Below are 16,092 nucleotides of genomic sequence, written 5' to 3'. Positions count from 1 at the left end.
GCCAACCCATAATTCTACTCAAACCCTAATTCCTTAACGGATTGAGCCTAAATTTCCTTATTAAGAATCAATCCCTTGAACTCTTAATAAGCAAATTTGCTTTATGCACTAGGGTTTAAGACAACCAATGGGTCAAGCTCCATTCCTATATACAAGCCCCATTGAGTTTTCTTGTTCCAAATCAAGGTTTCAAAAGATATTTCCACACCCAATTAACCAAATATCATGCAATGGATGGCTTAATCAATGCAAGCATTAAGTGAAAGAGGCATTTATATATTCAAAGCATTGCAATTACATAAGAGTGCAGTGGCTACATCTAACCCTAACAAAAATGGGTTTTGCTCTCCATTGTCATGGAAAGCTCAAGCTTGCAAATGGAAGAAATGAAAGACAAAGAGATATAAAGAGGAAGAATGAGCTATTACCACAAGCCCTAACACACCTCCAAGCTCTCCAAAATGAGTTTGCTCGCGCCTCCTACTGCCAAAGATGGTTTCCCCTCGAGAATCCAGAAGAAATAGGTTAAATTTTGTCACATCAGCACAAGTGTCGCTCAGCGTCGTCCCCGCATCGCACAACGTCCAAAAAATGCGAGCCAATCAGTGTTCAACGCTGGCTTCTGGCGCTCAACACCCAAAAATGCGAGAAGAATGACGTTCAGCCTTAAATTCTGACATTGAGCGCTAGGAAATGCGAGAGGAATGGAGCTCAACCTTGATTTCTGACGCTCAGCCTTGAATTCTGCTTTATTCGTATCTTCAATTTTGCCTTTTTTCTTCTTTCTTCTTTGGTTGACAACTTCTTTGGCTTGAGACAAAAGCTTCCTATCATTAAATTGGTCACAAAAATGGGGATTAGTGGTATAATTAGATCTATGTGACCTATATTGTATTTATTCACAAAAGCAAAGTAAAAGTGAGGATTAAGTGGGTTAAAAGCTCAAGAGGAGTTGATTTTGTTAGCAAAAGATAGCCAAGATAATGGTAAAAATCTATATTATCAACTCCCCCAAACTTAAAACCTTGCTTGTCCTCAAGCAAAAAGGTAACTTGGCCTAGATGAACAAAAATCTACATTATCAATTAGCCACTGCTTATCAACTTCACTCACCTGAAATTGAATGCCTTTCCATCATTACAATACATTCATGTTTTGAGTTGAACCTTTAACTGCCTGGGCATATGTTTGTTGATGCGATTTCTTCCTCTATACAACCTTTATTTTAATAACCTTGAGAGTCGCAACTTCCATTTTTCTATGGACGGGCTGTTCTCTTTCTTTCCTCTTGAACCTTGGTTTGTTCACATGCAACTTAAAGAAGCCAATTCTGATAAGTCAAGTTCTTGTTGGAGTCTCTGAGCATTAGTTACACCATAGAATCTTACAAACCAAAATCTACTACCTCTCATGTCAAGTCTCCTTACTATGAAAACTTTAGAGACATGTCCCCATCTTTGAAAATTTTTTCACATATCATATTCTCTATAATTAAATGGAAAATGAGAAAATAAATATGTAGTTGTTGTGCCTCCTCGACTGGTACCACGTTGATCATTGAGCATGACTTGTTAAATTGTCGTTATAGTAGGTCCCAAACATATTTTATGTACTCGAAAGCACCAAAGCCACTATAGAGGACACTAAGGATGTCGTCGCCCCAATGCTCAATGTAACACCCCGACTACTATATTAAATAATTATTATTTGACAAAAAGATGGAATTACTTTTTTTTTACAATAAGATTTTTCTTGAAAGGATACCAATAATAACATAGCTTCATATTCATATATATATATATATATATATATATATATATATATATACATACATACATACATACATACATACATACATACATACATATATATATATATATATATATATATATATATATATATATCTATATATCTATATATATATATATATATATATATATATATATATATGTATATATATATATATATGTATATATGTATATATATGTATATATATACATATATATACATATATATATATATATATATATATATATATATATAATATATATATATATAATATTATATATATATATATATATATATATATATATATATATAATATATATATATAATATATAATATATATATCTATATATATATATATAATTATATATATATATATATATATATATATATCTATATATATATATATATAGTTTACATCTCTGTAATTGTCCATGAAATATTACAAAAATATCTATTTGTATAATATTAAGAGTTTTACATCAGAATATAAGATTGTGTATATTTTTAATATTTTATCAAGATATTAATATAATTTATCCACGAATAAATCTTCAGAAGATCCACCAATAATATCCCGAACAACTATCATTGAGCAAGTTCCCCTTCTACACATGCAATAGGTACATATGAAAGAAAAATTTGAAAGGAGTGAGGTCTTTATAAGCCTTAAATATCAATCTTAATAAACTCAACAAATAATACAGACACTGGGGGCACATAATTGGACCTAAAACCACCAAACTTGATCTTGTTTTACCAAACATATGGATCTATATTCCACTTTTGATGATCCATTATGAACATCAAAAGTTACTTTGGAAAGTGATTAGGTAGTTGAGTATTTCTCATAAAACATTGGTACAATCATAATTATTTCTTTCTCGAGAATATTAGCCATTTATAAACCCATAAAACAGATATATACTCACTACCTAACCTTGGCGATGTCGAGCAGGTATCGAGTAGTCCCAAGTTTGACCTATGAATATCCTAGTCTAGTGCGCTATTCTGAACTATCTAGATATTCACCTACTTGGTAAAACTTCCTTAGACCCCACCATGGTCCCTGCCTTTCATCCCGTAGTGTACCAAACTGTGACTTCCAAAATAAAAACACTCTTACACTAGTTTAATATCAACTTATTGAAACTAGACTTAATTGACACACTTTTTGATATTTTCAAAGGTCATAAAATGTAATGACTATCTAATCATGTCATTGTATAAACTATACTCAAAGAATATAAAATTTAATAAAATGTTCATGTAATTTTCTTCTATCCAAGCTCACTGAATAAAATAATATTTACTTTTACTTTACATTCATTTATTTTTTTTATTATAAAATAATGATAAAATAAGAATCAAAGCAAGAACTTTAAATAAATAATTAGATAAGGATTAGAATGTTATAAATAAATATAATAATAAAAATATAAATTAAACAGAACCAATGCGTAACTGGAGATATATTAAATGAAATAAATAAAAAGGACTGGTTCATAACTATAAATGAAATAAATAAATAGGACTAGTGCATAATAGGAGATTAAATAAAATAAATAAATAAATAGGATCAGTGCATAACTGGAGATTAAATAAAATAAATAAGTAGGACCATCAGTGCATAACTGGAGATTAAATAATATAAATAAATATGACTAGTGCATAACTGGAAATAAATTAAATAAAATATATAAACAGGATCAGTGCATAACTAGAGATTAAATAAAATAAATAAACAAGACTAGTGCATAACTGGAGATTAAATAAAATAAATAATAAGGACGCGTGCATAACTAGAGATTAAATAAAATAAATAAACAAGACCAATGCATAACTTGAGATAAATTAAATAAAATAAATAAATAGGACCAGTGCATAACTGGAGATAAATAAAATAAAATAAATAAATAGGACCAGTGTATAAATGAATATAAATTAAATAAAATAAATAAATAGAACCAGTGCATAATTGGAGATAAATTAAATAAAATAAATAAACAGTACCAGCGCATAACTGGAGATAAATAAAATAAAATAAATAAACAGGACCAGTGCATAATTGAAGATTAAATAAAATAAATAAATATGACTAGTGCATAACTGAAGATTAAATAAAATAAATATAAGAGGATAATAAATGAAAATAAGTTAAATGGAAGTAAATAGAATAATATATGTGTCAAAATAAATAAAAGATTAATATAAAACCCATGAGTTTATCAAGATTAATATAAAAAGAGCTTAACCTCATTCCTCCTTACTTGATTAGTTGGAGGGACACAATAGTAATACTTCTAGAAGACCGAGACCTTTTTCAAATATTTTGCTCTAACTTTTTCTCTCTATTTATTTCTCTCTTTCTCTCTCTTCCCTTCTTTCTGTCTCACTTAACTCACATTTCCTTTAATTCTTTCTACATTTTTCTCTTTCATTTCATCCTTTTATAACCAAACCATGTGCAATTTCATTAATGCAAAGATTCTCTTTATTAATGAAGAGATAATCTTCATGCTTTCCTTTTTTTTCCCTTATGTAATCACCCTTTCCTCATTTCTTTTTCTCTTTCCTATCACATTCACACATACTTAGGTTCAAAGTGATAATTGCATGCATTAAATGCAATCTTATCACTTCTTATTCTCAGGTTCCTGTATTCATATTTTCTTCTTTTTACTTAATTTATTTATTTTTCTTTCTTATCTCTTAGATTTAACATTAGAAGATTCATTTATTATTATTTTTATTTTACTTATTCTTAATGTTTCTTAAAATCTACTTAATTTCTTTCTCAATGTTCAAACTATATCTAGATATAATACAAAACGCTAATAAAACGCATGATTTTCTAACTCTTATATTTAGAGTAAAGATAAAGTAAATAATATAATTTATTAAAAGTAGGGATGTTACACTCAAAGTTGCCCTTACCATGATTTTGTGATTGTTTGTTTTTATCAGTATGATTGTGTGTTACATGAGAGCAAAGGATTTGCAGTAGGAGTTCGCATTAGTGAGTAGTTGAGAAGGCTTAGTAGTATGTAGATAATTTTGTATATGTATATAAATGTTAGAGTTTATATTCCTCTAAAGGATTTTATGCATATTTTGTATCGAAATATTTTACTTTTTGGAGAAATATAAACTAATATTTATACTATATGTTTATGTGTTTATAAACTACTTAATTATCTTTAATGTAACTACTATATTTGGATGTTAGACAAATCAAAAAAAATCCTAAAACAATTATTTTATATGAAGATAGTGTAATAGATGCTAACATCTAAAAAATAAAGAGAGAAGTAATGATAAAGTGTATCCTTTACATATGCTTTTATGAAATCTAGACTACATATTGCATCTATTATCCCCCTACCCTACCCACCCCGCACACGCACACAAACTAACAAGTTATTATCAAATACGCTACAAACTACTAAATATTAATTTTTAAGAAATTATACCTTTGGGGATACTTAAGATTAAAATAGGGAAATATATTTTCAGAAGGCTTGAAAAGTCCTTCTCATGTTCATTTATTTATATTGATTAAGAGTTGATACAATAGGGAGATGGAAAGTCAAGAGACTGTCATAGAATACTAGGTACAATAATTAGAGATAACTCAACATTCCCCTTCAAGCTGGAGTATACAAATTGTATGTACCAAGCTTGGAACAAATAAACTTAATTCGGGGTCCCCTTAAGGACTTGGTGAATACATCTGCGAGTTGGTCATTTGATCCAACAAACTCGGTAGATATTTCTTTTGTCAACAACTTTTCACGATCAAAATGACAATCAATTTCTATATGTTTAATTCTCTCGTAAAACACTAGATTTTATGTAATGTGAAGAGCAACTTGATTATTGCAATACATTCATAGTCTGGATTTCGCAAAAATTAAGCTCTTGAATGAACTGCTTCACCCATATAGGCTCAGAAGTTAGTGACGACATTTTCCTATATTCAACTTCAACTATGAATCGGGCCACTACATTTTGTTTCCTACTTTTCTATGAAATAATGTTTCCTCCCAAGAAAACACAATATCCAATAGTGGATCATCTGTCAACAAGCGAACCTGCCCAATCTACATCATAGTACCCAAAGACTTGAATATGCTTCCTCTATCTTCATATAACAATCCTTGCTCGTGAGTCTTTTTGAGGTACCTTAGAATGCGAATGATAGCCTTTCATTGGCCAACACATGGAACCTACATGAACTGACTAACCACTTCAATTGCAAAAGATAGATCATGCCTTGTAATAGTGAGATAAATCAATTTTCCAACTAACCTTCCTGTATCTCTAGATCAGAGAATAATTCACCTTATTCTATCGTTAATTTCTGATTTGGGTCCATAGGACTATCTACAAGTCTACAATCAATCAGACATGTTTCTTGTAATATATCGAGAGCATACCTCCTCTGAGAGATTACAACTCCATCTTTTGATTGAGCTACTTCCATGCCCAAAAAGTATTTGAGGCTTCCTAGATCATTGGTTTCAAAATGTCTACATAAGTACTCCTTCAGTTGAGATATTTCAATTGTATCATTTCCTGTAATGACTATATAATCAACATATACTATTAAGTAAACACATTTACCGAGTGATGTATGATAGTAAAAGACTGAATAATTTGCTTCACTACATCTTAGCCCAAATTTTTGAACAATGGAGCTGAATTTTTCAAACCAAGCTCGTGGTGATTGCTTGAGGCCTTATAGAGAGCGTTGCAATTTGCATACCATACCATACTCCCCCTGAGCAACAAACCTAGGAGGTTGCTCCATGTAAACTTCTTCCTCAAGACTACCATGTAGGAAGAAATTTTTGATATCCGATTGATGAAATGGTTAGTGACGAATTACAGCCATTACGAAGAAGAGACAAATAGTTGTCATCTTGGCTACGGGAGAAAAAGTGTCATAATATTAATGGCCATAAACCTGAGTGTACCCTTTTGCAACTAAGCGGGCTTTGAGCCAGTCAACTTCACCATCAAGGTTGACTTTAATTGGGTACACCCATCGACAACCAATGACCTTTTTACCTGATGGAAAGGGTACGAGCTTCCAAGTATTATTATGGTCAAGAGCCTACATTTCTGCAATCATGGCTTGTCGTCATCTAGGATGATCAAGTGCTTCTTTCTCAATTTTGGAAATGACAGTAGAAGATACTGAGGATAAAAGGGAACAATAGGAAGACGACAATCTATGATAGCTAAGAAAATAATAACGGGATATGGGTTTCGAGTGGAACAATTACCTTTTCTAAGAGCAATTCTCCATCCTGAATCACCTTCACCGAGTAACATGGTATGAAACAGTGATGGAGAAGAATCTAAAGTCGAGGATTCACCATTATCTTAGATAACTGGACTATCCATCAGGGTCTTGTGTTGGAGAATATCAATGTGGGGGATAATGGTGCCGGAGGACTTGGATCACGGCTAGGATCGATAGACATTGGAAAAATCGGACTCAACCACTGGAATGGGAAAGACTTGTTGTATGATAGGAACATCTTGAATAGATGGAGAAAAGTAAGGGTCATGTTAAAAAAGGGTGACATTGGCAGACATGCAGTACTTCTTGGTTTCAAGAGAGTAACATTGATACCATTTTTGAAGGCATGAATAGCCTAAGATATCAGAATGGATAATAGAGAAACTTTGAATTACACCTTGATTGAGACCCTTTTGGAAAGGTAGATCTAACATGTTTTTCTAGTTAACATGATTCACATTTTAAGGTCTGGAGACCACTAAGGTCAAGACACATTTTTTTGTTAATTTTGACAAATGAGGATGGCCAAGCCAATCATATAACATTTTAGGATTAGGAGCAACAACACAAGACATACGTGGACGAGATCCAAGAAGGTATAATCCTCAAGTTTCATATCCTTCTTCAATTTTTCTTCCCGAACCACACTCTTGTATAACAAAAGATTTGTTATCACAGGTTATTGAACAATTTAAGGTTTTGGTTAGTTGATTGAAGGAAATTAAATTGAAAGGACAATTAGGAACAAAAAGGAAAAAATTTAGGTTTAAGGAGGGAGACAAGGAAACTTGGTTAACTCCCTTTGAGGAAGTTCTAGATCCATTTGAAAGGTTAAAATCTAGTTTTTCTTGAAAGGAAATGGTTGAGAACAAATAAGTATTACCAGATATGTGATCAGAAGCACCATAGTCAATTACCCATGAATTGTGACCCTCCACAGATTGAGAAATGCAAGCGACTAATGTGCTTGGATTTTGAGAAGTCTGTGCCAAGCTATTATACTTCAATCAGATGTACCGTCGGTATTCATCCTCAATGAACTTGGAGTGACAGTTTCAGCCTTCGAGACATTGGTGATTTTGGAAAGAAAACCATGCAAGGAGTGAGTGTGATCAATTCTCTTAAAGTAGGTGCATTGAGGACGTCCTCGACCTCCATGTCCTTCTCCTCTAGTGACACGCTCTCCTCTTCCTCGACTGGATACCATGATAGAAGGTTCCACTAGAGCAAGAGCTCATGAGTTTGAGGTATTGGGACACGAATCAAGCATGTGATCAAGGTATCCATGGAATGGACCTCATGAGTGGTCAAAAGTTGATCGCTGATACAATTAAAGTCTGGATGTATAGCACAAAAGATCATCACCATATAATACTTGTCAAGTTTCTTCTTTATTTCATCTAAAGAGTTGACTTCCAAGAACATTCTCAGTTCTTCCACAGCTGATTGGGCTTCATTCATGAAGTAGACCATATCTTGGTTGGTCATTTTTAGAGATGCAAGCTTGTTTGTTGAATCATAGAGGCGTTGGATATCATTAACATAGATGTTCTGAGCCCTTTTCCGAAAAGAGTGACATGTTTTGAAGGGTTGGAGGGACATCAAAAGTCTTGGTTCCACCAATTGCCACAATAGAGCACACAACAGGAAATCTGCCTGTTTTCATTATTTAACTTTTTCAGTATGTACATGGCTTCCATCTTTCTCAAGGTGGTCGTGATGATCTTGACCAAGAAACCACATTTTGACGACAACGAACCAAGATAGATAATTTTGGTCATTTAGTTTATCAGAAGTAATGCAAAGGCTTCTAGAGAATGAAATATCACTTCAAGCACTTCCAATGGCCATTTCAGATCAAGGGGACAAAAGAAACTAAAAACAATTAGGACTTGTAAATGCCCTAGGGAGACTTCTGCAAGTGTGGCTTCTGGACTTCATAAAAATGGAGTTTCAAGGGTCAAAATAGAGACAAAAGGCCCCGACGACAACAATGGAGGTGGCAGAGTGACGTTTCGAGCAATAGATGGCAGTGTGTGGCACATGCCTATTCGTAGTGAGCAGAGACGAGGCACGTGGTGGCGCATGGACCGGAATTTGGTTTCGTCATCGGGGGTAGCTATCGCTCGGAGCGGCGCTCCAAATATGGTGGTTGCTAGACAAAACTATGACGGTGGCCGACGACAGACGACGATAAATAGTGGCGAACAACGGGAAAACAGTAGAGAACAATGGTTGACAATGTTAGACAATTAAAAAAACAGTGAGTAGCTTCAGATAGTGATGAATCGAGCTAGACAATCATAGACATCAATGACTAATGGTGGACAGTCGTAAATAGCTGTAATCGATGGTTGTGGACAAGACAAGAAAGAAACTAGTGTTGGATGGACCCATTATGATACCAACTTAAGATTAAAACAGAGAAATCTATTTTTGGAAGACTTGAAAGATCCTTCTCATGTTCATCTATTTATATTGATTAAGAGCTGATATAATAAGAAGATGGAAAGTAAAGAGACCGTCCTGTTCGGTACAATAATTAAAAATAACTCAACACTCCACTCCCTACTAAAGTCCTGCTTAGTACACTTAACATATTTCATTATTCCGACATGAGTAAATTAGAAATTTCAAAAAATGGTGACATTATGATATTTTAGAAAGAATTTTACAGGATTAAAGCATAGAATGAGAATTTTAGGCTGAAGATTTGTGTATTTTGATAAAGAAATGTTTAGTATCCAAAGGATATAGAAAAAGACTTTTCAACTTTTTAAGTAAATATTTTTTTTTACTTCCTAATTTTTAATACGTTTGCATATGTTCCATGGAAAAATAATTTTACTGAATCTTTGGTATTGTGTGTGAAAAAACTTTAAATCGTCACAAGACGAACATAATCAATAATCTTTACTTTCTCTTATTAAACGAGATTTTTCACTTTACACCTTATGAAACTTGGAAAAACCAGGTGCATAAAAATCCTATCCACAATTAAATGAAAGTAGATACACCCACTCCTTCATCATCCTGTGGATATATTCCTACAAATTGTTAAAGTGGATAGACAATTTAATGCTGCCACCGAATTTTAGGCTGTTCAAAATTCTTTTGAAGAATTTTCCTGTACCAATATTCCCAGGAATTTAATGTTCGTCAAAGTTCTGTCATACTTCATTACTCCAGCCGTAAAAGGTTGAAATTGAGTTTTAGATCATGTGACTAACAAAATACCTTTGCATAATATTTCTTATAATAGAAGTCCAAGTTGATTTTTATTCAAATTTTCTAAATGGCACTAAAATTGAATAAAAAATAACTCATACTACTTACTATATTCCACGCTTCTGGTATAACTGGTTTAATTTTAGGAACATCTCTTTATAAACTGTGTTCTGAGAAATCAAAATCTAATTTTGGAAAGCAAGAATTCCACTATTTTCTTCCTTTGTTGTAGGACATAAAAACCAAACTAACATATTTGTCTGCTGCTACACCACAACCAACCAAAGTTATGAATAACGGGAACAGAAAATAATGACGGGATTCTCCCAAAAATATATGTAATATATAATAGAAGAAAGAAAAGCAAAAGAAAGAAAAAAATTATGAAAACATACTCTGCAAACGCCCCAAATGTCACCACGAATATTACATCCCAATTGAAAAAAAAAAAAAAATCATGATCATCTAAATCAGAGAAACCTGAACTTGCCTCCGAGAGGAATCCACAGTTTCTTGTATGCAGGGTGAAGAATCTGATTCTTCGGCCAAAGATTCTAGCATGCTTGTTACCTCGGTTGTATCATCCAGATAATACTTTGCTTTGCTTGGCTTTTGTCCAACCGTGCAAGCAAAGACAGAAGCATTGGGGGCAAGAATATTCCTTGAGATTGCACTACTAACTATTTCAAACATGTCCTCATCTGATCTGTCATCACCAACACACAGCACAAAGTCAGCCTGCTTGCCTTTACCGTCCATTGACGAAAATATCCTTTCGGCCACCAAACCTTTGCTCACATCCTGCAAACACAAACACCCAAATGGAATCAGATGAATCACTGTCATTTCCCCTAACCAAGGGTGGCACAACTGTTTAAGCAAATATCAAATCATTTGTAAGTTCATGGCAAAAGATTACATAAAAACCACCAGCTGCTATGCTTGCTATACACAACCGACGAATTCAATATTCCAGTTGAAATTTTAACCACTGAAAACCCTTTCAGAAGCATCAATTGTTTCCAAAAAAAGGGGTCTTGTCAAAACAGAATATCAGAAATATGAAAGAGAATATGTGAGATTTGGAAAGACATGGACCAGGTTCTATCTAAAGTCCAGCGGAGGGAAAGTTCTTCGTCAACATTCCCTCCTTCGGTTCCAATAACTATTTATTTACCACTTCTTTTTAACAATTAATGGCACAGGTAATACTAATGATACTATTGCAGAAGTCTTAATGAGCTTTCAGCATTTCACACAAACCGTATTTAACAAGACAAAATCTTAAGGTTGACTCCTACTTCACATGCCAAATCAACAGGTTTTTTCCTAGTGCCAACAAAAAATATGAAAGCAAAACAAACAAATTTAATGCAGCACATTACTTTTTAGGGCATGATACAACTCAAATATCCAAACTCAGGAAAGTAGCATTTTAGAAAGGAGATTCTGAAAAGGCTCATTTTCTTCTCAAAGAAAGTATATATACCTGTGGTTTTACTTCAACAATAAACTGGCCACTCTTCACGGCAACAGGCTCATTGGCCAAAACACTTTCTAGATGATCTAACATTTCCTTAGCCTGAGAAGATCCAAAACCAAGGTCTGCATCACGGTACTGCCAGACTAAAGCACTTTCTTTTCTTTCAATTGAGGAGCCATCAGTTGCCTCAGTATATAGTTTCATCACAGGTTCAGCTATCTGCATCCATCCAAAGTCGGAGGACTTACCACAAATTTCCCATTCTCCATTGTGGCCCCATCTGAATAAAACAACTTGTTTAGTATAGAAATTGCCATGTTACCAAATCAGAAAATGCAGGACAGAATTTAAGGACTTAAAATCAAGAAAGATGAGAATCTATATGTTAGTTAAGTGCAGAAATTTTGTGAGAAACATTTTCAGAAACAAAATACCACTCGACGGGAATTTCTTCCAGGCATGGCTTGTCAGAAGCAAATATGTTCTCAGCAACAATTTGAACTACATAGTGTGACTTACTAACAATACTTGGAAAACCCAATATAAATATGTTGTAATATTATATTGTATCTGTTAAATTAGACTTTGGAAACACTTTGACCCTTGCTTAATGGGCCTTGGTCAACCTGAGAATAAAACAAAATTACAGTAACCTGATTTATTCAGACAAAAAATGGCACTTTACAACTCTACAGCATACATTGTATGATGAAGATTTCTAAGATATGTTTCATATGAAAAGTACAATAACCAATCTCTGGAGAGTTAATATGAAGCAAAACAGAGAAATAGCTGACATTTCAGACAGAGAGAGAGAGAGAGAGAGAGAGCAGACCTCAAGAAGTACCCATGTTCTGCAGCAATTCCAAGTTTTTTGCAGGGAGTAAACCACTCACTTAAGCTCTCTCTCCCCCTTCCACTAACAATGAAAACAATATTTTTTGGGTCTGCACTAAGTGATTCCATAATAGACAAGACCTCCTTGCTTGGACTCTTGTTAATGGAGTTCTGCGGCATCACAGTACCATCATAGTCCAACAAAATTGCCCTACTCTTTGACCTCTTGTAAGCTGAGACCATAGCATCAATTGAGAGCTTTTTAAAATTAGGATCAAGTGCCACAACTCTAAATCCAAAGCTAAGACCTATTCCCCAACATCTCTTCCTTAGAAGATCTGTGCAAGCCCGCTCCATGTCTTGCAAAAAACTACGTGACCAGTAAGCCACATCATGGGTGCTGACATACCGGTAATGCTTCTCATGCCGCAACTGTTTCTCCCCATCACTCATTGAGATGGCCTCATTCATTGCCTCTGAAGTTGCTTCAACATTCCATGGATTGACACGGATTGCCCCACTAAGTGATGGAGAACACCCAATAAATTCTGATATCACCAGCATACTCTTCTTTGGGTCACTGGCATTGGAACATGATTCAGAATCAGATATTCCCTGTCTACAAGCAATATATTCATAAGGAGTTAGGTTCATTCCATCCCTTACAGCTGTGACAATAACACACTCAGCAATGCTGTAATAGGCAATTTTTTCAGCAATAGATACTGCTCTATCTATAAAAACAATAGGTTCATAACCAGGCCGCCCAAACACTCTGTTGATCCTGGTGCAGCTTTCTTGTATTTCAGCATGTATCTCTTCCAGATGTATCCCTTTCCCTCTAGCAGGATTAACTATTTGGACCAGAACAGCTCTTCCTTGCCATTTGGGATGCTGTCTGAGCATCTGCTCCATCGCCAAAATCTTCAAATTTATGCCTTTAAAAATGTCCATGTCATCAACACCAAGTAAGATGGTTTTCCCTTGGAATTTATGTTTGAGCTCCTTAACCGTGGTCTCCTCAACTGCCATTCTCATGACTGAATCAATCCGACCCATGTGAATCCCAACAGGCATAATCTTAATACTGATTGTCCTTCCATAATACTCCAATCCTAAATAACCCCTCTTAGACTGATACTCCAGACCCAACATACGACTGCAGCAGGAAAGGAAATGACGAGCATAGTCAAAGGTATGGAATCCGATGATATCAGAGTTCAGCAAAGCTTTCAGTATCTCTTCCCTTACAGGAAGAGTCCTGTAAATCTCTGAAGATGGAAAGGGGCTATGCAGGAAAAATCCCATTTTAACCCTGTTAAAACGCCTTCTTATAAAAGTTGGCAGCACCATCAAATGGTAATCATGAATCCAAATGTAATCATCCTCAGGGTTTATTATTTCAACTACCTTCTGAAAAAATAGCTTGTTTGCTAGCACATAAGCTTCCCACAAAGTGCGATCAAATCGATGGCTTTTGTCTGTTGAAAATGGTAGCATGTAATGAAAAAGGGGCCATAATTGCCTTTTACAAAAACCATCATAAAATTTTGCCAAAACGTCAGCAGGTAAAAAAGTCGGAACACATTTGAATTTATCCAACAAATTCTGAGACACGTCATCCTGTTCTGCTGGATCAATATCAACGCGTAAGGAACCAACATAAAGAACTTCCATATCATCCGGAAGTCCATCCTTAAGCTGTAAAAGTAACGAATCTTCATTCCAACTGAAAGACCACCCTTTGTTGTCCTCTCTTCGCTTTGCCTTCAATGGTAACTGGTTAGCCACAATGATCATTCTATCCGTAGTAATTGTCGACGGGTTATCAGAGGAAACACTAACTGCCTGATCATCATCTACCTCAGTGAGAAACCCTGGAACACTCATAACCCTCGGCATCCGCCTCCTTTCCCTAGTCTCCCTCCCCATTGCCGGGAAATTCCCAGAGGCCAAATCTAAAAGATTTGTATACGATCTGGACATCATCTTTGCGCCTTCCTAAATAATACCCAATTCCACAAAACTCCTTCACTCTGCAAAATCAAAGAAAACAACAGCAAACAAAAACCCATTAATCATTGAAGGCACAAGAACAACCTAACACATAGCCTTAAAACACACACACACACGCATTCTCATACATCAACACGTGAGAACTGGATTCATTAAGTGAAAAATAACGAACTGTACAACAACACATACATAGTTTCCTGGTGGCAAATAGTTACCACTATACCAAAATGCAGACACATCACACACACGCACATGGTAATTCCGGAACACATATTCCAATCTTAGATACTATGCAAAAGCCCCAAATTCTTGACCGCCAACATAGGTTACATCACATTGAGCACAGGAACAGACACCCTTTACAAGGGTTTCCAACAAAATTAAAAAAACCCCATTATTCCAACAAAACTTAAGCGATTTTCCGACACAAAGGGATCGACGAAAATCCTACCCGATTAAAGAACCAAACAGAAAAACAAAAAAGACGCCCCTTTTATTGTCAAGAACAGAAAAGGGAACAACACATGAAAATTGAGAAAAGGGGGAATTGAAATGATAGCAGACCTTGTTCGATTGAAGCAATGACAAGAGAAGAAGAGATTCCTTATTGGCAACAGTAGCAGGTTGGAACTGAAAATTAATGGGAAAATTTAGAAAAATAATCCAAAAAAGGAAAAACTAGGGTTTCCTTATTTACAAGATCTCCCTCCTCTTTCTCTTTCTCTACCTCTTCTCCCTCTTTCTTTCTTCCTTCTGCTTCTTCTGCTTTCAGCCCGAAACGAATTACGAATTAGGAAAGCGTTATAGTGAAAATATAGAAACGCAGATTCACAGAATTAATATAAAATTTCACAAACCGAATATTAACTATTTAATTAATTAATTAATACACATTCATAGGAACTGAGGTGAACGCAAAATAATGAAATATGTCCAAGTTTTTTTTAAGTTTTAAAAATATTATTTGTCTCTCTCTCTTTTAATTTTTCTAAGCACAACAAAATCGTGGCCTCTTATCTACAGGAGCGTACGGTGGCGCCATGCGTGCAACACGCTGGTGTGACAAGCCAATGGGAGGCCGCGTTACCTTACGCGTGGCCAATGGGAGTCGCGGTGAGGAAGCGAAGGTGTAGAGCAAGGTGAGATTAGTGAAACTTTATAAGAAATTGGATAAGGTTGGGTTGGGAAGTGAGTGGAGCGAAATGCCAGCTGGCAACACCCGGAGAGAGCATTGACCACGCGCTCTGCACGTGCTACGGACCTAACGCGTACTCGCAGTACGTTGGCGCGTCACTGTGTTGCACCCACCACGCGGACAAGGGTAAAAAGGGAAATACAGAAGCAAGAAAAAAATGTGAGAAGTGGAAAATCACCGCAGAGAAGAAAAAAGTGAAATACTAATAACTATACATGACATGAACCTTTAACGTAA

The 16,092-nt window shown here is 34.8% G+C and overlaps 1 protein-coding gene across 2 annotated transcripts; it reads right to left on the bottom strand.

The window, feature by feature from the left end:
• Positions 1-10,625: 10,625 nt before the first annotated feature.
• Positions 10,626-15,622, bottom strand: LOC114168633 (probable alpha,alpha-trehalose-phosphate synthase [UDP-forming] 7). 2 transcript variants are annotated; one of them, XM_028053522.1, is made up of 5 exons: positions 15,388-15,622; positions 15,225-15,290; positions 12,643-14,680; positions 11,814-12,087; positions 10,626-11,125 (listed from the first exon to the last, which is right to left on the bottom strand). In XM_028053522.1, exons 3-5 carry the CDS (start codon positions 14,631-14,633, stop codon positions 10,790-10,792), a joined length of 2,601 nt encoding a protein of 866 aa, XP_027909323.1. In that variant the 5' UTR covers positions 14,634-14,680; positions 15,225-15,290; positions 15,388-15,622; the 3' UTR covers positions 10,626-10,789. The 2 variants fall into 2 exon arrangements, with proteins under 2 accessions (XP_027909323.1, XP_027909322.1); XM_028053521.1 differs by having other exon boundaries at positions 15,225-15,556.
• Positions 15,623-16,092: the final 470 nt, after the last annotated feature.

This window comes from Vigna unguiculata, chromosome 11, assembly GCF_004118075.2.
Source record: "Vigna unguiculata cultivar IT97K-499-35 chromosome 11, ASM411807v1, whole genome shotgun sequence".
In the NCBI taxonomy this organism is placed as follows: Eukaryota; Viridiplantae; Streptophyta; class Magnoliopsida; order Fabales; family Fabaceae; genus Vigna; species Vigna unguiculata.
Note: the sequence above shows the minus strand (reverse complement) of the source record. Positions and strands in the feature narration are given on the sequence as shown.

Bases quoted from the DNA above. Each gene is read 5' to 3' on its own strand.
- LOC114168633 (XM_028053522.1), bottom strand. From the start codon at position 14,633: ATGATGTCCAGATCGTATACAAATCTTTTAGATTTGGCCTCTGGGAAT. The intron at 12,088-12,642 runs GTCTGCTCTCTC...TGTTTTATTCAG, and splicing joins GAACATGGGTACTTCTTGAG to ATGGGGCCACAATGGAGAAT. The intron at 11,126-11,813 runs GTATATATACTT...TTGTGTTTGCAG, and splicing joins TTGTTGAAGTAAAACCACAG to GATGTGAGCAAAGGTTTGGT.